We start from the raw sequence: 20,915 nt of genomic DNA, 5'->3' as shown, positions 1-20,915 counted from the left end.
TTTAAGTTATTAGCTAGATATATTATTTATAGTTAGGGCTTATAGCTAAGAGCTTAAACCAGTAGACAGAACTTAGTTAGCTTCTTTAGTACTGATAGAGGCTATTTTAAATCGAACTTAAGAGAGAAGCGTCGTTGTGAGAAAACATTGATAGGAAGAAAATTGGAGATGCTGACAGTCAGACTCGGTCAGACAGACGTGGTAGGTAAAGTGGGGTGATAGCAACGTTGAATTCATGCAACTCTCTGTTATCTCCGCGTTTAAAATAGAATCCTTGTTAAGCTTAGGAATAGCCGGGCCTAATGATCTCGCCAATGAGGGTCGTCTAAAAGAAGGCAATCATAACCTAAGCTCAACCAAGGCCAACCTGAGCTGCCATATCTAAAGCGGTAATCTCATATGGCTCATGTCCTCCTTCTGCAACATTATTTTCTTCCTGCAAGATATTCTCTAAGCAGACACCTCCATGCATGATTCTTTTCGGCTGTCATTTACCAAATCTCATCACACTTGGTCTTGTCCTTTCCACAGATGTACTGTAATGACATTTAGCTGACAATGCTTGCGCAAATCGCAGTGATTTATTTACCGTGTATGGACTGCCAGGGCAATCATAAAGGTGGCAAGGCCGTCCCATGCACTCTTTGGTACATGGAACAACTCGAAGAACAGTAGCTCCCTCGCAAACGGTACTGTCACAAGCATTGACTGCGGTGGCAGCGAGGGCAAAGAGAGCAGTGTAGAAGAGCTTCATGATTGTGAGAAAAAGCCGGCGTTGGTTGGTCTGTTGAGTTTGCAAGTGACAGAGTGCGTTGAAATAAAGTCATTCTTCGGAGAGAAGTATGCTTCCTTTATAGACATTGCGGCATCGAGGGCCTGGGACTTGGCAGCTGAACATCTCTTCATACATGATCAAAGCTCGAAGAGTTGATACGGAAGGGCCGATTTCGACAACCGATTGAGGAGCTTCTTTCTTCCTCGTGGGGTCGAAAGAAAGAAAGTAATCAGCCGTATGGATAACGATTCGCTTGAGTGAATTAAGCTTACTTCCCATGACCTACGTTTTGCAGATCCTCCTTGCATCGTCATGTGAGCGTATCCAATCGAGCGAACCTGTTACAAAGATGCTGACGGCGAGGTCATTGCATATCTTAGTCTGAGACACGGCAAAGCGCCAGGAATGTCCTTACAAGGAAGTTTAAATAATCGTATAATGTGTCAACGTCAGCTCACATGAAACAGAATGCGAATACTGTCTCACGAGGATGGTAGGCTTTCGCTTCTTACACCGCGATGGAGTCCTGCGTAAGCAGGGAACTCCAACTCATAACGAATAACAGCCATGTATTCCATTTTGATCCGGTCTTGGCAGCTCCTTATCCTCCATTACCAACCCGTCAAGACTCGAAGCTAAACTTCAAACCAGGTAGAATCTCTATACTTTCAGGGCTGTCCTTGTCGCCCAGAAGAGTGAGGTGAATGTGCCTCTCCTGACTCTGATTACTTTCCAGAGTAATCTCTTGCTTTCCCTTCGTAGAACCAGAGTGAACAACGAAAGGCCATCTGCCCTTTCCTGTAGTGGATCCATGAATTCCGTCGTAAACACCACCAATGACTTCACGTTCCTCCTTGGACACTGAGATCGACACTCCCGAGATTCCGATTGCCCCAGAAGGGTGTTTTGTGTAAGAAGCGTCTGATCCATCGTCTTCCTTGTAAGGGACTCGTAAGTGTCTTGGAGTGCGGTCCAGACACCAGAATGGTGCCTTACCTGGATGGACAGCCTTGCCCGAAATGGTGTAGGCAGAAGCAACGGACCATTTCAATTCAACTCCATCAGGTCTGATACGACCGCCAGCGACTGGCCAGTGGTAGAAGATCTCAGAGTTCGCTTCCTTGACCCGCTGTTGGATTACTCCAAAGTCCTTTTCATCAGGGAGTGTATATGCCCAGTCGACGAGAGTGTTCTCTTCTAGCTCTCCCCATCTATGCGTCTTTCGCTTTTCTGGATCTAAGCCGTGTTGAAAGGCGATGAGCTCGATATAGACTCCATCAGAAAATTCGATCAGTTTGTTGACTGTCCGGCCATCTGCGTGAGCCCCGCCATCAATTACTGTGAGGACATTCTCCAATCGCTTTGGCAGTTCCTGCAGCGTTTGGCTAGACACTAAGATCACAATGTGATCTAAAATTGGCCGCAGACTGCTGCTTTTGGTCATTTCAAAGAATGTTGTGATGTTGAAAGGTTGAAAATGATGATGAGGGGAATAGTTCGGTGTTCTAGTCATTTTACAGCAGCCAATTGCGTGATCAGAACCAGTATTACGTCAACACATCAAAATTTGCGACAGATGAGGCTGACCCGGACTTTCTCATTGGAATTGCTAGCTTTTAGGTAGAACTAAATACTTGTTTAGGTATGAGCCTGTAGACTTTCCTTCGTAGGCCTCTCTGGATCTGTAGCAATCTGATCTAGCTCATCCATAGCATCCCATAAATCAGGTTCTTCCACATCACAACGCTTGGAGCTTTCATCCCTTGGTTGGGGCCCAATTTCCCAAACCACTCCAATCGACTCGGTATCCCGTAGTTGTTCGTCTGTGAGCCGTTGTTTATCAAGATATTGTTCGACATCCCGCATTCTTGGAGCCCAAACCATTCGCATCCATCCAAAAAAGTCTTCCAGTCTCATACCATTGTGAAGCGGGTAGACTCGAAACTCTTCAAGGAGACTTTCGAATAATTCAAGCAAGAAAGAATCCTCTTCTTGAATCTCCCTGCTCTCCTCTTCAAGCGAAGGATCTGTCGGGTCCCGGATGAGAACGCCGCAAAAATGACGCAGACCTAGCATAAAAGATGTATAGCACCTTAAAATGGCGTTAAATACCCATTGGTATTCTTTGATTCTCTCTTGATGCGTAGAGAACAGACCGGCCATTATAAATTCCGTCGATTGGGTAAGCCGATCAAGCAAATCGTGTTCTGACACGAAAATACTGTACCTTTCAAACAAATAAATCCCCGCTAGAAGCAATGCCAGAGGACTCCGTGCCGATTGAGAGCACCAGCAGCGACAGTTATCGATACTGGTATCAGAAAAAGCGATCTTGAAAGCTGATGGTGAAAGCGGGCAGTCCATGGCCCATTTTCGGCGGGCTTCGGAAGCTAGTCCTAAGCTGAGCATGAAATAGTGAGCAGCGGTCAGTCCTGTCTCAAGCTTTGGTGATTTTGTGTCGGGAACAGCTGCTGAGATGTTCGAACCTCGGTTGATCATCCAACACAAATATGAACAGGTAATCACGGTGTTAGTGTATAGAAATCCGTAGAACGAATGAATCCTCATCCGAATTGGGAAGATGGAGACAAAGTCCCAAAATTCGTTGTCAGAGTAATGAAAACCCAACTGGTGGGCATATTCAGCGACTTTGCCGCTACAGATATATGAGTAAATCGATTTTTGGGCGTCTGCCGATCTACCCTTTTCTTCGTACTCTTTGAGGGACATGGGTATGAAGCAACCTCGAGCTTCGAGTTGGCTTTGTACCTGCACCGCGTTCTGGTCCAGGATCCTCGCTTGATTAACGCCTAACCTTTGTCTTTCGACTGGAGAAAGTGACTGGTATGAGATGTGCTTTAGTCTTTCTCTCCTTTCCGCTAGACCTTTGATAAGGATCTTCTGAGCCTCAGTACAGATGTAGGGCGAATTTAAGCCCTCATATAACGAGGCAGGAAAAATTCCTGTATCTGACTGAAGCAACAGTTCAAGCACTTTGCACGCACAGCAGACCGCTTGGGCTTCCTCGGCATGTTTACCCGTTCTTATCGCATAATCAATGGGATAACGGCCATCATTGTCTCTGGCGTTAAGAACTTCAGGGTCTGCATAGTGAAGAATAATCCTTATGACGGCGACATTTTGCGTTTCAATGGCAAGATGGATCGGTGACTGGCCGCAGTAATTAATTTCGTTGACATGTGACGGCGATTTCTCCAATAACTGGCGGACTCTATCAAGATCTTGATTTATAATAGCGCAAGCCAGGCGACCGAACTCCAGGTCTGTCATGATTACCAATTGTGAACTTAGTCTTGACTATATGGTGACTTACTTTCAACTACTTGCGGCAAAATTTGAAAGAGTGTATATGCACCTCTGCGATCATTGTCGCTTTTCCACCACGATAAGCGATAGTCCTGGTGATAATGGCCCACCGGTTGGTTGTAGTGCGATAGAATAGCTGTTGCAACTTCGACAGGCCTTGTACAGTCCGAAAACCAGCCACTATTGGCTACCACAGCTTGAATAGGCTCACTATACAAAGTACAAGATTAGTAATTCCACATTTTCATTGAAATTGAACCCTTTTCTTTGGCTTACGCTGTGGCCTTGTGTCTGTAAGCCGTAGGCTTTACTATAACAGCAAGCATCTGACATAGCTCTGCCATATTATCGGCTTTCAATGCATTTCGCAAGCCATGGAGCTAAAATATTTTTAGCCACTGGAGCCATCATTTCGATATAGAAATAGTCAAACCCTGTGGTTCTTGAGTAGCCACTCAAGTACTGTATCACCGTCTACGTTGACGTCTGTTACAGAAGCGTGGTGGTTAGAATAACACCAGACAAGTCGTCTGAAGCATGAAGCCAACAGAGTGTTCGTGTCTTTTCGTTGCAAATGTTCATATGATCTGACTGTTCGCACCATTCGGAATACCGGGGATGAATCCTTATCCACTGTCGCAACCCAGGTCAGCTTTTGACCTAAGCCTAGTATGCCTGCACCTGTTGTGAAAGACAGCGAGACTTTACTAGCACGTCCCCATAATCGTTGACCTGTCGGGATCAAGAGGCTCAAGACTCGCTCAGTCTGTCGGGTAGATGCAGGGAGCTTCGACATTGGACATTCTGGCGCATGGTGGTCTCTTGATCTGACTTCAGCCTCGAGAAGTAAGGGTCCCCAGTAGCGTTGACTATATCGTACTCGCTGCGTTTGGCAAGAGCAAAAAGCATTAAATGTCATGCTACCGCGACCCTGGTAACTGGTAGTCTCTATATTCGGTATGAATGTTTGAGATACTGGATTCTGCAACAAATTCGCGGCAACACAAGTGCGAGAGGTGAGGTCAGACAACCGCTGGGCCATCGATCTCAGCAGGAGCTTTGAGTTGTCGGAGTCTCGTGTAAGGATCAAAAGCTCTGTAACGTCTTGCTGAATAGTAGTGAGTTTTTCATCATGAAGCTGCGATGTTTTGTGGATTTCATCCAGAGCTGTTGTATTCCTTTCCCATATTGCATTGAGCTTGACCACGGCCTGGTGCATGTTGTTGAGAGCAGAGGTCGTTGTATGACCCATGTTGCTTCGCAAGTATAAACATTAATATGGCATAAGGTTAAAAAGTGACGAGAATCGAAACATACAGCTGAAACACTTGCAATACGGTTTGCAGAGCACTATTAGTACGCGAAAGAATCTCCTCGAGCTTTTGTATATTCTGCTTCTTGAAAGGATATTTTAATTTAGCGCGAAGCAGCTCTTTGGCCCTCGTAACGTTGCTGTTCGGCAAAGTAATTGTTGGGCCTTTGAGCTCTTTCACAACTGCCAACAAATTGTTGACCGCGGAGATGCATGAGGCTTTGCATGAGTCGATTGCATTTTTGGTCGTGGCATCACCAGGAGGCGCATTGGATATCGCAACATCAAGCGCATTGAGAGAGAGTTCGATATTAGTCGCGTAATTGCGTGCTTCCTTGAGATCTTCTTCGCGGCCGTCGATGTCATCGAGATATTGCGAAATTTCTTTAAACAGTTGCAAGCCCAAAGAGACAGTGCCGAACGCGCTGCCAGCTATACCGAATGCTTCCGCCATAGTAGCGAGTTGGGTGTCTGCGTGTCTGCGAAAGCGGTAGTTAAGAAGCAATAGGAATGAAAGAGAAACTGAATTACTGAGATGAAGAGCCTGATTGAGATGTAGAGAATCAGATCATGTGGCGACCATCTTTTCTAGACAAGAGTGTGGTGCCCTAACCGCATTGACAACCATTCAAGGTTGACAGCAAGGCCTTTTCAGCTGTTTGTAAAGTTCGGTTGAGCCTCACTAAGCCCCTTTGACTGCGCTCAGGCATCATTCAGGCCCAACATAGCCCCTCGCAAACCTGAAGAGAAAGCATCCTGATTGGACTTCGTGCATAGATGCTTACGGTAGTCACACAGCGCTCTTGTAGCCCATTGGTGGAAGCAGGCTGTAGCTTTATCTACATAACGGAATTCGTCAAGTATCCAAATATTCTTATACAACAGAAATGCTCATCTTCAATTTGGTATGAATCTTGGAAATCATTACGAGTTGCCCGATTCAGCAGAGCATGATCTAAATGCAGTTTTAAGCATCCAAAAAATAAGGCGAGCTGTAATCTGATCTCTTGGCATCCAGGATTGACTTCGGGGCTGTCTCCCTAGAGTGATGCGTGGCCAATCGTTAATTAGGCAAATATGCAAATGTCTCTTGAACTCAAACATGGTGTTTCATCGTGGGTGAGATCTTCACCCACGTTCGGCGGATCTCGGGCAGCTGTGTCACATGGCCACTACCCGCCACTTGATCTTCATCTTCTTGAACCGAAGCCAATATAGAAGATGATCAATTCTTCGGAAATTGCTTATCCTTAGCATGTTTTCACCAGAGGCTCGAGTTTTGCACACAGCAGAGCGGTAAAGAACTTGGATCAATTTATGTAAAACACTAAACAAGGACTGTGATATGCTCACGTACTGACCTGCGGCGAGTATCCTGTTTGACTACTCTAGATACCGCAGGTATATCTGGAATGAATCTATACCACCCGCTCCCAACGCCAGGATCCATAATAAACGAGTGTTGTAAACGCCAATGACTCCAAAACTTCCCAACTCGACGACAGCGATCTAGGCGGCGGGCATCACCCGAGTTGAAGACCACGCACCAACACCGGTCAAATACTGGTCCATAGACTCTTTTCTGCGAGGCCTTATGACAAGCTTTGGTCGATCTGGAACCTGCTTGGTGTGAGTCAGCGTGATTGAGCTGACTGACATCGAAGGTTCAACATGCATTGAACCTGACCGTTTTGGTTGTTGCGTATTGACAGTCCCCATGTTGCCTGATGTATTTGAAAAGTAAGTGAAGAGTCAAGCCAGCGATGCGTCCTCGATCACTGACCGTTGTAGTCTATAAGTGTCATATAAGGGCGATTATCATAAGAGGCCATCGTAACTATGATCTGAATACAGCGCGAGGTGCAGACTTCAGCTATCAGATAATTCTGAAGAAATGAAAATAATATTTGGAGGCGAAGAATTCCACAATGGTCATTTTTGCTGCTGAGTTATTACCTGGATAGTCAGTGGACAGCAAGGCCATTTTATAACCAAATTGCCCAACTGCACGATGATGCTCTCTTCCCGCATTCCACGATAATCTGAATCCTCCGACCCCTCATGAAGGGGCTTTGCTTGGGGCACATGACATGTACACGTGAGATAATAAGTGCGAAAACTACCACCAGTTGTTAGTGATCACCCCCTTCCAGAAAGTCAATAGAGTTTGACGGGACCGAAGGGGGCGAATTTCAATATCAAATGTGCGATCGTCGTTGCTTGATATGGGTGAGATATCGGTCCGCGCTCGGGGACAACTCATCGACTCCGGCGCTAACAATAACAGTGCCAGCTCAGAATCTAGGCCTGAAAACGTTCCGCCTTGTTTTAAGCTTAGATTGATTGGAGGGAGATATTTGGCTCTAAAATGCAGTGAAGGTTTGACCATCGAAAGGAGAAATCTTGTGTAATCTAGGGACCTGAGATTTGCTGCGTTAGTGAATACGAAAATGCGAAAAGAGACAACGCAGAGGCCCAAAGGAGATGGTAACACGCAACGACACTTTTACCCATGTTTTTCTACTTCGAAAGCGGTTTCGAGGCTGTCGGCTGTGAGATAAAACTACTGGTGTTGGGCATCTGCACTTTAAGCACCCCTCATATCCTGATGTGGAAGTTAAGCAGCAAAGCCAATGGGCGATTCTCGGAGGGTACTAAAAGATGACGGAATCCTACATGCAAAATGACTACGCCTTTTGGCATGTAATCGAGCGGGGTCAACTTGCATTTCATTCCTTTGGCCCGAGAAGTCACTCATGCGAATGATGCCAGCGCATCAAGTACCGCGGCTATTTTCTAGTGTGAGGTGTCTAATGCAGATCGCAAGATTGACGAGGTTGAGAATCCCACCCGCCCTGACCCAAGGATCTGTCACTGATGACGATGTTCCCTCAAACGTTGGGAACCGTTGTGTACCACGTGGACAAAGCGATGATCAATTTACAGGAATAGGTCGCATGATCAGATGAAAGGTGATGGAGAGAAGTGGCGAGGAGGAAACAACGAACTGTGCCGATCATAGGCCGTCGAGTTATGACAATGACGCTCGGCTCCGGACTTTTCATGTGACATGATGAAGCTTCCTACCGAGTATGAGAAGCCCTTGGTAAGACGGAAAATATTGTATTGATGTTGAATCATACAGTCGAGAGGCTAATTCTCCCTTGACTTGACTGTCTCGACGGAACTTCTCCAGTCCACTTTGATCATATAGATGACTTCGATAAGCGCAATGACTGCAGAACCACCTATCACTCCTGACCAAACACCATTCAGACCCAGGTTCCAAGGACCCAATTCCAGCCAAACTGCGATGGGAACAGCGGCAAAGTAGTTGACGAAGAACACAACCCATGCTGACACAGATTGCTTGGCCAAACCACGGAGAACACCATTGCATCCGCAGACAATGGAGTCAACCACTTGGAAGCAAGCAACAGCCAGCATAGTGTTCGTAACAATTCTCCGAACCTCCTCATCGTTCGCATAGAAAGGCCCAATGTAATTCCTCAACAAGAATAAAACAGCACCATCAAAGAACCCTAGAACCACAAACATGACCCCATACAGAATCGTAACCCGTCTCGCAGCATTAACTTGCCCACCACCAACCAAATGCCCAATTCTCGTACTAACAGCAACACCAAGCGAAAACGGGATATGCCACATCACAATCGACGTAGTAGTCAAGATCGTCTGCGCAGCGAGATGAATCGTGCTCACATATGACGTGCTGACGGTGATGATCTCAAACGCAGCCCACTCCGCCAATGTGACAGCCGATCCGGCGGCAGATAGCCGAACCATGGGTCCCCAGCCCTGCAAGGCACGACGCGTAAAGCCAGGCCAGCATTCGTGGGTCGACTTTTTGAAGAAGATGCAGATGAGGAGGAGGGTTGGGCGGAGGGTGTTGGCTACTGCTGCGCCGAGAGCGGCGCCTTCGAGGCCGAGGTTGAGCTTGAAGGCGAAGAGCCAGCTGAGGATGGCGTTGATGGGAGCGCAGACGACCAAGACTGCCATGCCGGTGTTGAAGTCGCCTTGGGCTTGGAGGAAGCGCTTCAATGCTTCAAAAGAGGCATAGCCGGGGATACCTAGTATGCTGACTCGGAGAAATGAGCCTGCTTTGACGGCGAGGTGTTCCTGCTTGAGGATGAGAATCAGGAATCCGGGAGAACAGATCCAAACTGCAGCGACAGGGATAGTAACAACTGCCATGAGAAGAAGCATGCGCTGCACATGCAAGCCCACACCCGTCTTGTTACCGGCCCCATACGCTTGTGCACATAAGGTGTCAAGAGCTGTTGCCATTCCTTCGTAGAGAGCGAGACCAGCTATGCTCATGGTTGTGGCGCCAATTGCTGCGGCTGCCAAGTCATCGGGGCTAAGATGGCCAGCGGCTGTTGTTATGATGACGCTGAATGAGTATTGAAGTAGATATGTTGCTACCAGAGGGACTGTGTAGCGTGTGATGAGCGATAGCTCAGCCCACCAGTCGTTCGTCGGCCATTCTGAGACAGATCTTTCTTCATTGTTTTGCAGCAACGGGGCCGCTTCATTGCGGGCCTCTTCGTCGAGAGAAGTCATTTTCAATTGATCAACAATGTGTTGTTTGAAGAAATGCCTTTTAAAATATCTGGAACCATGTGGTTTACATAGGGGTATTTGCTTTGACTCACAGATCCAGATATGGCAGTTGGTTAACGAACTTTATCCGATCCCGGGCGGGGAAGAAGGATGACTCTAACAATTTTGAGTCAGCAACACATGGAAGAGATCGGCGGCAGCGTTCATAAAATTTGCACAATACACAACAGTGCGTTCAGGGCCATGAGTTTGACATTGATAAATAATGATCCTACAAACTGCATCTTTATGGATTCGTCTCGTCGACTCGCATGTCTTGCCACGAAAAGTATAGGGAAGAGCCATGAGAAAGGAACAAGGAACAAGGACAACCAATATCTCCTTTGTTACGTACTAATTCATGCTTTGACCAGCCCCAACTGACCCCTTGAACAGTGGATCACAGAGGCTCAACAAGTGGTATCAGTGACCCTCTATAACCCCCACTCACGGCACCTGAAGGTATCGCACAAAGTGGACGATCACATACGAGCACCGAAAATGGCGCTCGGCAGTTTAATTTGATTGAACTCTATCAAACACGTTGTAACCGCGTTATCCAACGATGTTACACCACCAATGTCACAAAATCTTGACCGCCAGATGAAGAGAAAAGAGAATTCTGACAATGTCAGCAGTGGCTAAGACATTGATCCTTAGTCCAAGCCACGGTAAATCTCTCGGGGACCAGGGACCGGCCCGTAAGCCTGTTCCCTACACTGCCAAGTGGACCGGAGATAACCTTGGCGTTAATTCCCAGCCAGCGAGTCGCAAGCCACAACGGACATCACAAACACGCCCCTTGGATCCAGTTTATCTTCAGCGGCTGGGGGATTTACCGGGTGCAGCCGCTTCATTTTTCTCGGCGGTTTTGCTTTGTTCGATACTTGCTTCCAACCGAGTACGTTAGTGAATCCTACGGGAGAAGGGAACTGAAGAAGCTCAGATCTACCGTCTTGCGCCCGTGGTGCGGCTGAGGCGAGCGAGGAGGAGCTAATTCTCCGACGTTTGAGCCTTGTAAATCATAAGACATGAATTAAGGCAAGGAATAATGCCATTGTTGTTACTAACGCTAAACTGCCCTACATCCGATATGCACCTTCACTAGATCCCATTGAATCAGCACGTGAAGTATGTCTATCATCGTAAGATACTTCGAAATCCCGATTCACCATCACCCCCTCCGTCAAATTCATCACACTATCGCTTCCACTCGCTATTTCAGTTCGTACCTGCCCCATCACGTCCCTTCGCCACGTTGGTTGATCGTTATGCCGTGGTCTTGAATGTCTTCGTAGAGCACTACCTAAGCCACTGCCTTGCTTCGATGTTTGTTTCGTTCGTGAGTCGGAAAGAGCTGTCATCTCGAGACCGGTTCCGTTACCGCTGTCTTTAAGTTCGTATGGGGTGTTGATAGCTGCGACAGCGGTAGAACCGAGTAGACTGTCGATTACGCCTTTGAGACTTGGGATGCAGACTGTGATTACTGAGAGGCCGAGTGCAATTTGACCCCAGATCATCATCGAGACAGCTTGCCATGTGACGTCGTCTGAATTGTTAAACATGTATCGTGCGTGAACAAGCTCGGGTATCGTGATGATCGGGACAATGAGTCGCGTGCCGAAAAGCGCCATGACGATCATCTTTCTTCGCATCGAGGTTTGGACTTCCCACATCATTGCAACTGGGAGAACACACAGAGCGATATCTGTCAAGATGATCATGATGCCATTGTACAGAAAGACTGGCCCTTGGTTCGGACATTGCGCTGCGTTCTCAGCAAGCCATGGTTCCGGCATTGAGCATTGGAAAGCGGTCGCGAATAATCCAGAGATAGCCCATGCAACGACAACTCCGCCAAGGATCATATTCGCAGTATTGAGTCCGCCTTGCCGATCGATCTGTCGGATAAGAAGCCCAAGTGAGACCTTCGTCGTCGCATGAACAAGAATCCCGAATATTCGTGACGCATACATCAGCTAACATATTGTATTAGCAACATTCCCTAATCACCAGAAAAATACTTACCTTGCTGAAACGGCCAAAGTCCTCATCAGACAGAGCATCACGATGCTCACCAAGTCCATAATTGCAAGCAGCAACAACACAAGCCGTTTGTATAAAGTACAACAACGAAGCAAGCAGCAACCCCACGTCGAAATCTTTCATAGAAGTAATATTCAACCGAATGATCAACTTCCCAATAATACCAAGAATCGCATAGATGAAGAAAATAACAGCAGTGATGACAACAAGTGCAGCATGGTTACTCTCCGTCAACGGGTAAAACGGCGGAGCCGCTTGCGATACTTGGTCCATCGTCTGCGTAGCACTCGATACCCTTCGGAGCGTTTAGCAAGGGACCGGCGTGTTGGTTTTTAATGCTACCGAGCAGACGGGGAGAGGGTAGCATTCGGGGCTGTCAAATAAATAGAGTTGCATTGGGCGAGGTGACAGCATGAATGTGAATGACCAGGTAATTAAATTAAGACATACATACACGATGAACCATGAATTGAACGCAAGGATCGCATGATCGTGCCGTGTTTCGACTTCCTCAGCTGCAGTGATAATCTGTCTGGGTCGTTGAAGTCAGCGGCTTGCGGTGCGATCCTCTCATGTTCAAGGTACCGGGATAACTACTCTATCTCGGACCACTGGGCACACACGTTTCAAGTTTCTTATGTACTGTCCACTTTTGTTCGTCTTCAAGTGGAGACTTGCTGTTCTGTACTGTGGCCTATGAGATGATTGTTGTCTCGTCGATCTACGCAGGTTGGTGATGACAATTACAATCCCTGCCTTCTCGCTCAGCAAAATATGCGGAGTAGTAAGCCAAGCAATGCAACCTCCGTTCTCTCTTTTGCCCCGTCTCTTCGCTCAGTATTGATCATTAAGAAAAGAGCAAAGAGAACACGAAAATATGATATCTCTTGTGGCTCTTGGTACATAAAGCCTGGTCCCTGCTAGCAATATTCCTTCAAGTCCACTTGGCGTTACATCTCAAGCGGTTCCACGAGATATTTCCCAACGAGAAATGATCTGCGACGCCACAATCCCACAGACAAAACCCGTTCGATTTTATTGCCGGCCTTGTTCGCGGCAATCTCGCCTCGCCTAACTCCACCTTCCATCCGTTGAGGATCTGTCGCTCAACTTTGATGCCAGAGCTTCTTTACTTGTTTCAGGCAATAGCTCGTTCGCATTTCCCCGATAGGTCCACTCTGTAGGTAACTCGTTGCTGGCACTTTTTATACCTGAGGATCTGCTTACCCCGAAGTTTGTTGGTTCGTGTTCCTGCATTCAATATCGCTCGCATATTCTGGGTTCACGATGTCACACGGTAGTAACAGCATTGAGTTGGAAGCCTCGGGCAAGCAACAACCTGTTCCTGTGAGCGTTGACGCTTCGGCTAGGCCGCCTGAGGGTTCCAACATCTACAATGTTACACGAACGCGAAAGGTGTTTTCTTTTTCGCAGCTTTTTGCTTTTTCGTTGACGTATATGGCACTATGGGAGGGTATGTGCTCGTAAGTTACGCCTACTCTATGTCACGGTCGCAACGATGCTGATGATGGTAGAAACATGTACTTTGCCCTCTTCAATGGTGGACCTCAAACGTTCCTGTTTAGCTTCATTATCGTCTTCTGTGGCGCCATCTCCCAGGCTGCGTCGTTGGGAGAGATGGCCTCCATTCAGCCTGTCGCCGGGGCGCAGTATCACTGGACATTTTATATGGCACCTCAATCGGTGAAGCGATTCGCGACTTGGATTCAAGGATGGTCGACATGGTTCGGCTATGTGTCGCTGTTGGCCGCTATTGCCAACGTCACTATCATCCTGCTCGAGTCGATGATCAGCATCAATCATCCCAATTATGTCGCTGGTGGATGGCACACTTCCGTTCTTGTCATCGCCATGTGTTTGGTCCATGGGCTGATGAACGTCTACGCCTTTAAACTCATTCCATGGATTGAACTTGTCGCTGGTGTTCTTCACGTCTGTCTCTTCGTCATCTTTGTCGTTGTTCTAGTCGTGATGGGTCCTCGAAACCCTTCGTCCTTCTGGCTGCAGCGCAACATCTCGTCTGGTTGGGACAATGAGTACATCGCATGGAACCTGGGCATGCTGACTTGCGTATGGAGTTTTACTGGTAAGTTGTAATTAGAGTTCCCGTCGTGACCTCGCTAACTGTTTACAGGCTTTGATAGTGCTATTCACATGTCCGAAGAGACTCGAAAGGCCAAGTCTGCCGTTCCTCGCGCCATGTTCTGGTCCATCTTCATGAATGGCGTCCTCGGCTTCATCATGGTCAACGTTCTCATTTCCGCCATGGGCTCTGTTGAGGACATGCTTGAGCAACCCAGTCAGATTCAGGCTATCCTCCTTAATGTGACTGGCTCCAACAAGGCCACCACCGCCATGATAGCTGGTCTCTTCATCATCTCCTTCAGTGTCAACCTGGCCAATATCGCATCTGTCTCCCGTCTAACATGGGCTTGGTCTCGTGATGGTGGTATGCCTGCCTACTTCGCCTATGTCAGCCCTACTCATCGCGTACCTACCCGCTCCATCATCCTCACCGTCTTCCTCGTCTGCGCTCTGAACCTTCTCAACATTGGCAACACCTCTTACGTTGCTTTCGGTGCCATTACATCTCTCTCATCTTTGGCTCTTTACCTTAGCTATGCTATCGCCATTGCCAGTATTATCTACGTTCGTCTCTCGGGATCTACTATCAAACTTGGGGAATGGAACCTAGGTCGCTTTGGTCTTCCCGTCAACATCTTTGCTCTGGTTTATACCCTTTACGTCATTATCTTCCTCCCCTTCCCGTCAACTCTCCCAGTCACTGGCGAGAATATGAACTACTGCGGCCCGGTCATGGTCGCAGTCCTAGCTATCGCTGTTGGGCTGTGGTTTACACACGCTAGAAAGCATTGGAATGGCCCCAACTTGACCATTCTTGAGTTCGTCGTTGCAAACGCATCCGAATGATCATGAAGAATGGCCCCTTGAGTATTCCCATACATACATATAAAATAAAATAATAGACGTTCTTTGACCAAATCTTTATTCAACGTACTGACTGGCTTTCCTTGACTTCTGGGATTTGGGATAACCCACGCCTGCCATTGATGTTTGTGCTCATGCGAAGTAACTCTTTCTCACCGTGGTATCATGCCAATCTCACCGAATTGTGTTTAAATTTGGCCTCAATTATACAAGTCTTGCCCATTGTTTCGTTGTGTAATATAAGGTCTCGCTCGCAACATACGCAGTGCTTGTCTTATTTTTAACCCAGTTTTACTAAGAGCCGGACGTGCGAAAAGCTGATAGTGAAGCGAGGTACCTATACAAGTCGCAAAACACGAAATAAATCCACAAAATGCTCACTTTAGTCTTGTGAGAGATTCAGGAAACAATTTTACAAACAATCTGAGGCTTTCTTCCTCTCGTGGGTAACTTGATGATCTTTTTAAACTAAGATGTTCAGATACAGGGTAGCTAGCTTAAAAGCGTGTCCCGATTCACCACTCGGGGTGGTAGCAACCCGGCTAAATACCGGCTAAGCAACAGGGATTACAGGTACTCTCTCTCTCCATCTGCTGAGTGCTTGAACCGTAAGCATTTCTTTTGACGCAATACGTTAAGAACGAACTGGTACGAAAGGGGATTCGCAATATCAGTTTTCTCAGGCTGCACAGCTTTTAAGTTTATTTGCTCAATACAGGTTCAGCTGGTATCCGGCTATTCCGTAACTATTTGGCAACTATTGACTCTTGGCGTTATCTTATCTGTTAGCGCCTCCGCTGTCTCTTAGCGACATCAATAACAGGTCTGTTAGCGAGGATTTAATCTTCAACCAACAGCTGTAAACTAACGACCAACGCCTCTTGGCACATTCCAGATCCGGTCTCCGTCCCATAAATGGCCGTTCTAGAACACAAGATGATCCATCGCGATGACAGCACGCACTGCAAGCGACCTGAGCGGAGTCGAATGCAGGGGCACGTAAAATCTTCCTCTTCGGTTCCTCGCTGAGCCCAATTGATCACAATGCCAAGTAAAACCCTCCATTGATACAACGTTGTCTTCATAGGAATAAGCAGAAAGGAGTGATGATGTCCTTTTCTTAAGACTGTGCCGCATGTGATCACCAGGGATAGGTTCGTTGGCGCTGACATGATGACTTCTCGTAAATGGGACCTTCAGCTGCCATTGGGACTGCGCAAGCTGCACGCTTGGACTGGTGTTGGTTGTCATCAGTGTCATCTGACATTTGTCTAACTTACCAGGGAGTTGGACTCGTCACTGCTGTTTCAGAACCTTGAAGAGAATATCAACGTGCGTCGTACTCTATATAGATCATAGTCCTGTAGACTTGAGTAATTGGCTTTATGGTTACATTGATAATTAACCATAATAGCAGTTAGTCGGAGAATTGTACTATTAGTACGCGTCGGATGTGCGGTTCGAGTGCTGGTCCTGTCTGACCAATGTCATCACAGATCCCTGTCTCAGACTTACGATAAATCCAATTAGCCTCACCAAAGGGTCCTCCATGACTCCACATCGCAACCAACCAACACCTTGGTAGGTCAGTATGGACTGTGCCGCTATTGGAAATAAGCCCAAACCCAATTTCCCAATTCTTACAAAAGGCTCTCTTAGCCCCAAGAAATCCGTCAGCCACCCGTTCTTTCGTCCTGTATCTTGTATCCGCCGGAACCAACAGCCGCACCCGATATTCAGGATGGACGTCAATACCCTCGACCGCCTTAATCGACAAAGGGGTGTCATTCTTGCCATGGTGGTTCTTGTACTTGTTGGCCTTGTCATCCATATCTATGCCCTCATATTCTCACCAGCTTATGGAACTATGAAAGTTGGACGAACCTTTATACCTTCGACTGCACGACCTTTCTAAGTTTCACGAAGCTACGACACAAGATAAGCGCACAGGCTGTCAAGGTCTTATGGTAGATTGGCAGGAGCGGCGACGAGGACCTGGACCCCTCCTGGTGGACTGTCGGCCACGGTAGATCTGGCGAAGACCTAACAAAGTGGGATACCGACACAAAACCTACGATAAATAAAGAGGTTGACGGAGTTGGAAGACGAGCGAAGGCTGCAGACCCCATATGATCATCATCGCGCAACCTTCTCCAGATCGAACCTCAATAGTCGAAGCCTGTCCCAACCGAGCAAAGTGCCGACCCCAGCGAACATCGACCTGCATTGTCTCAGTTAGTCCGTCAAGAAAGAGGAGGACATCACTCAACGATATTTCACGGACTTGCAGCTCAGGCTAGTCCTCGAAGGACTTGAATCGACGGACACTACAGACAGGCACGAATGCCACGACCGATATTTGGTACTATTTGCAAGGCATGGCACTGCTTTTGAACCACTTCAAGGCTAGAGACTGAACCTAGTGGCGGTTCGGAACATTGATAAGGTTTCCAAGATGCGAGCGTGATGAGCGCGAGCAGCAGCAGACGAACTTTAAGCACTGCAAGGATACGAGGTATTTTCAGGAAACCGGACGCAGCTCAGGCAAACGTGGGTCAGCTGTATGTTCTTCGATCCCAGTCACTATGGAATTGCATATCAGCCCTGGCTAGGATCTTCATATACCAGTGACTCGCATTGACATTCTACGATAATTGGAAGATGTAATCATGATAGGGCAGGCAAGATCCTCAAGCGGGTTGGTCACTGCTCTCTGGCTCTGATTGAACCCTAAGAAATCATGGTGGAACAAAACAAGGGTTCAAATCTAAATATAGTATTAATATTATGTGCTCCTTGGCGTGGATTCGCTCTCTGATATAGACGCGACGCTTCTGATGCTTGATATATCCGAAAATCCATGAAAGACACCCAACTCCGGGTCATATAGCCCGTTAGACATGCCTGATCTCCGAGACTCCCGCTTCTTCGATCTCGTTTCGGTGAGCCTTACCCCTGGCAGGACAACGGCTGGTAAATTGATCGGTGCTTGTGCTGACTCTTCTGTTGTCGCGAGTCCTGGAAGACAGTGACGAAAGATGGGTCGGAGCATAGGAAGACAAGCTGGAACATGTGTCAGCAACGGGTCTTGATGGAGTGGAAAGGGAGGTCAGTCCGTACCAGAGAAAACTGCGATATTGATCTCGACGGCCGCCCACATCATGCTTTGTGCCATATCCTTTGGTATGTTGTCGGTTCGAGGATCATATAATTTCGAATGTACCAAAACAAATATTGACGCAACGCAGACTCTGTACGCCGTTAGACAAGCAAATTACCAAGCGAAGCTCAACGTACATGGTTCCAGATGTAAAAAGTCCAACAACAGCCAACTTTTGAGATAAAGGTAGCGTCATCTTCATAACTTCGATGACCGGTAAAATCAAGATAACGCAGTCCATAGTCGTATGTACGAGAATCGTAGCAAAGAAGAAATTCGCTTCGTTAAACGGGAATTTAGCGCTTTGTATGCTCTTATCCCAATAAGCTCGGATTGGGACGCAGTGAAAAATGACCATGAAAGTCCGGATAGTGATCCATATGCTCACAGCGACGAGCAAGATAATAATGGCGTATCGAATCGAGGTGTACTTGAAGACCCGCCAGTAAAAGCAGAGAATACTGAGTTTGCAAAATGCAATCGAACAGGCGTAGAGAAGTTCGCAGATCCAGAGCAAAAGTCGCGAACGGTCTTGGATACGGCTCGCTTCGATTGGATCTGCGATTGCGAGGATGGACTGGCCGAGTTTGTAGCTATGCGTCCCTAGACGAGGTAAGTGGCTGCGGTCGCAGTTGGAGGAAGTCCTGCGTACAGTATATCGTGACGGAGCAGTAACTCGATACAAAGAGCTGGAAATTGTTAGCACGTGCGTATTGGTCCCATATGGTGATCAAGTCAACCCTACCAAGGCGATTATGGCGAAGTAGTCGTCGAACCAAAGGTTCATTTTAGTCATTCGTCGCGCCTTGAGTCGTAGACCAAGGGCCAGAAACGCCGCGACCCAAGTGATGCTGATGGCGGCATAGATATCGGACTGCAGCCCGGCCATGACGTCGGGTCCGTCGCTATTGCCTACGGTCCGTCTACAAAGGTTGCAAGATCATCTTGGTCATCCAAACTGCTCGAACAGTCCAAGATAATGACGAGATGAAAGGAGGAGAAACCGTTGTTATCTCTGCCTCGGCCGTTTTACGAGCGGGGAACCATAAACAGGAGGGGCAAAGGTCATCATTCGTCTTGAAAAAAAGCCTCGCCGTTTGGAGGCCGAGCTCTCGGGGCCAGATTTGAAGGTGCCATCGCCAGTGGAGGAAAATCCGGGGTTTAGGGGCCGTTATGGCCCTGGGATCCGCAGAAAGTCGGCGTTTGATAGTGAGGTTTAGCGCATATCGGAGGGGAACCCGATGGTTTCCAGCGTTTACGAATGGTACGAATTAGTTAATACGTCGTGAGTCTAGACTATTATTGCTGAAAACTATAATTTTCGTGGCTTTTTAATGGTCATAGTGATTCTTGTTGAGAAGGAATTCCATATGTCAATTGGCCGCCAAGGTTCTGTAATGGTGAACCCCTCTTTGGATCGGAGGTTGAGCCGTGATACTCCGTGGTGATCATAAATCGCTATCTCCGTGGAGACTCATGCTAAACTGCTTTTGGTTACTGTAGTTACGATGCAAACTTATCGACTTCGCTTGATGGACTGAAACTCAATTTGTAATCCATCAATCATGACGGAAATTTTAAGCCTCATCTCATTAACACCGCAACTGTCGCCAGTTGACTTGCAGTGCCCCGTTTAAAAAAGCACGAATCTGGGCTCCGAGAATGAAAGAAATCCTACCGTGGAGCTTCCCCGCCGGAATATTGATGTATGTAACGCAACAGTGCTGACAACCAAAGCCGGCGCTAACCAGTGGTATACTGCTGTGATTCGAAGGACCTAATATCTGAAACATCGGAGTGAGATCAGCACCTTATTTCGTCTTCTATTGCTGCTTAGAGCCAGTCATAAAAGAATTAGGCTCCATTTGTACAAGCTATTCAATATAAAATAATTACTTTGACCGATGACATCAAGTGTCTCGTGGTACTGAGCACCGTCTGATGCGACCCGACGTTGAATCATGAGATGCGACGGAGCAGATCACGTCCGATCTTCCAGAGAGAAAGCGGGAGCCAATCAAGCGTGTTGTATGTAACTGAAGACAGGCTCCCAAGTTGCAATGGGTGCTTCTGTCGTGCAACGCTTGATCCGGAAATGATCTGAACGGAACGAATTCGCTGAACGTGTCTCCTGGCGCTGGGAGGGGGCTTTCTACGCCGCCCTCATGCAGCTTGACTGTCTTCACATGGAATTTTCCGAGAAAACAACTACGACGATTGCAATAAACAACCACATTTGCTGAACAAGCAGCCTTACAAGTGAGTTAAAACCTCAATCTTGTCTCTTCTCCCTCCGTTGTCTTTCGGAAGGATTATCCAGAAGCGCACATCCTCACATCATGTCTCGGCCGCAAGCCCATTTACAGTATCTAGCGGCCGCTTCATATGCATAAAGCCATGCAGCATGCCATCCTGTAGCCCAATAAAAAGCCAATGATATGATTTATCCTGCACAAGGCCATCACATCACCCGAAGGCAAAGCATACACTGATGTAATTTAGCCAATATTTATGCCGAGCGCGCGGCATAGAACCTACAATGCTTATACAGACGTTGAATAAGCACATTCGCTAGTTGGTAATTCGCCAAGGCCCTCGCTGCAACCCACTCTTGACAACAACCTGTAACGCATGTCGGCCCCCAAAAGTTCCTGTAACCTATTTCGTCATTAGGCCTTAGATGCAGAAGGTACAAGAAGCTG

The 20,915-nt window shown here is 47.4% G+C and overlaps 7 protein-coding genes across 7 annotated transcripts; 1 reads left to right on the top strand and 6 right to left on the bottom strand.

The window, feature by feature from the left end:
- Positions 1 to 491: 491 nt before the first annotated feature.
- FSUBG_7892 (uncharacterized protein) lies at positions 492 to 754 on the bottom strand (the record flags this gene model as incomplete). The annotated part of the gene is made up of 2 exons (XM_036686243.1): positions 492 to 536; positions 590 to 754. The coding sequence occupies 2 exons, from the start codon at positions 752 to 754 to the stop codon at positions 492 to 494; spliced, it is 210 nt and encodes a 69-aa protein (XP_036536682.1).
- A 643-nt stretch (positions 755 to 1,397) lies between these two features.
- FSUBG_7891 (uncharacterized protein) lies at positions 1,398 to 2,288 on the bottom strand (the record flags this gene model as incomplete). Its single annotated transcript, XM_036686242.1, has 1 exon — positions 1,398 to 2,288. The coding sequence occupies one exon, from the start codon at positions 2,286 to 2,288 to the stop codon at positions 1,398 to 1,400; it is 891 nt and encodes a 296-aa protein (XP_036536681.1).
- Positions 2,289 to 2,413: 125 nt separating this feature from the next.
- On the bottom strand, positions 2,414 to 5,868 carry FSUBG_7890 (uncharacterized protein; the record flags this gene model as incomplete). The annotated part of the gene is made up of 5 exons (XM_036686241.1): positions 2,414 to 4,059; positions 4,110 to 4,312; positions 4,379 to 4,482; positions 4,536 to 5,358; positions 5,420 to 5,868. The coding sequence occupies 5 exons, from the start codon at positions 5,866 to 5,868 to the stop codon at positions 2,414 to 2,416; spliced, it is 3,225 nt and encodes a 1,074-aa protein (XP_036536680.1).
- Positions 5,869 to 8,567: 2,699 nt separating this feature from the next.
- FSUBG_7889 (ethionine resistance) lies at positions 8,568 to 9,998 on the bottom strand (the record flags this gene model as incomplete). Its single annotated transcript, XM_036686239.1, has 1 exon — positions 8,568 to 9,998. The coding sequence occupies one exon, from the start codon at positions 9,996 to 9,998 to the stop codon at positions 8,568 to 8,570; it is 1,431 nt and encodes a 476-aa protein (XP_036536679.1).
- Positions 9,999 to 10,953: 955 nt separating this feature from the next.
- FSUBG_7888 (uncharacterized protein) lies at positions 10,954 to 12,356 on the bottom strand (the record flags this gene model as incomplete). Its single annotated transcript, XM_036686238.1, has 3 exons — positions 10,954 to 11,051; positions 11,344 to 12,016; positions 12,066 to 12,356. The coding sequence occupies 3 exons, from the start codon at positions 12,354 to 12,356 to the stop codon at positions 10,954 to 10,956; spliced, it is 1,062 nt and encodes a 353-aa protein (XP_036536678.1).
- Positions 12,357 to 13,370: 1,014 nt separating this feature from the next.
- Positions 13,371 to 15,035, top strand: FSUBG_7887 (GABA permease; the record flags this gene model as incomplete). Its single annotated transcript, XM_036686237.1, has 3 exons — positions 13,371 to 13,567; positions 13,619 to 14,190; positions 14,239 to 15,035. 3 exons carry the CDS (start codon positions 13,371 to 13,373, stop codon positions 15,033 to 15,035), a joined length of 1,566 nt encoding a protein of 521 aa, XP_036536677.1.
- A 1,980-nt stretch (positions 15,036 to 17,015) lies between these two features.
- On the bottom strand, positions 17,016 to 19,102 carry FSUBG_7886 (uncharacterized protein; the record flags this gene model as incomplete). Its single annotated transcript, XM_036686236.1, has 7 exons — positions 17,016 to 17,067; positions 17,129 to 17,274; positions 18,007 to 18,116; positions 18,174 to 18,304; positions 18,351 to 18,816; positions 18,866 to 18,902; positions 18,959 to 19,102. The coding sequence occupies 7 exons, from the start codon at positions 19,100 to 19,102 to the stop codon at positions 17,016 to 17,018; spliced, it is 1,086 nt and encodes a 361-aa protein (XP_036536676.1).
- Between the last annotated feature and the right edge of the window lie 1,813 nt (positions 19,103 to 20,915).

Source organism: Fusarium subglutinans, assembly GCF_013396075.1.
Source record: "Fusarium subglutinans strain NRRL 66333 chromosome Unknown NRRL66333_c0000102, whole genome shotgun sequence".
NCBI classification, from domain to species: domain Eukaryota; kingdom Fungi; phylum Ascomycota; class Sordariomycetes; order Hypocreales; family Nectriaceae; genus Fusarium; species Fusarium subglutinans.
The sequence above is the reverse complement of the archived record's forward strand: the minus strand, read 5'-3'. Positions and strand labels throughout refer to the sequence as shown.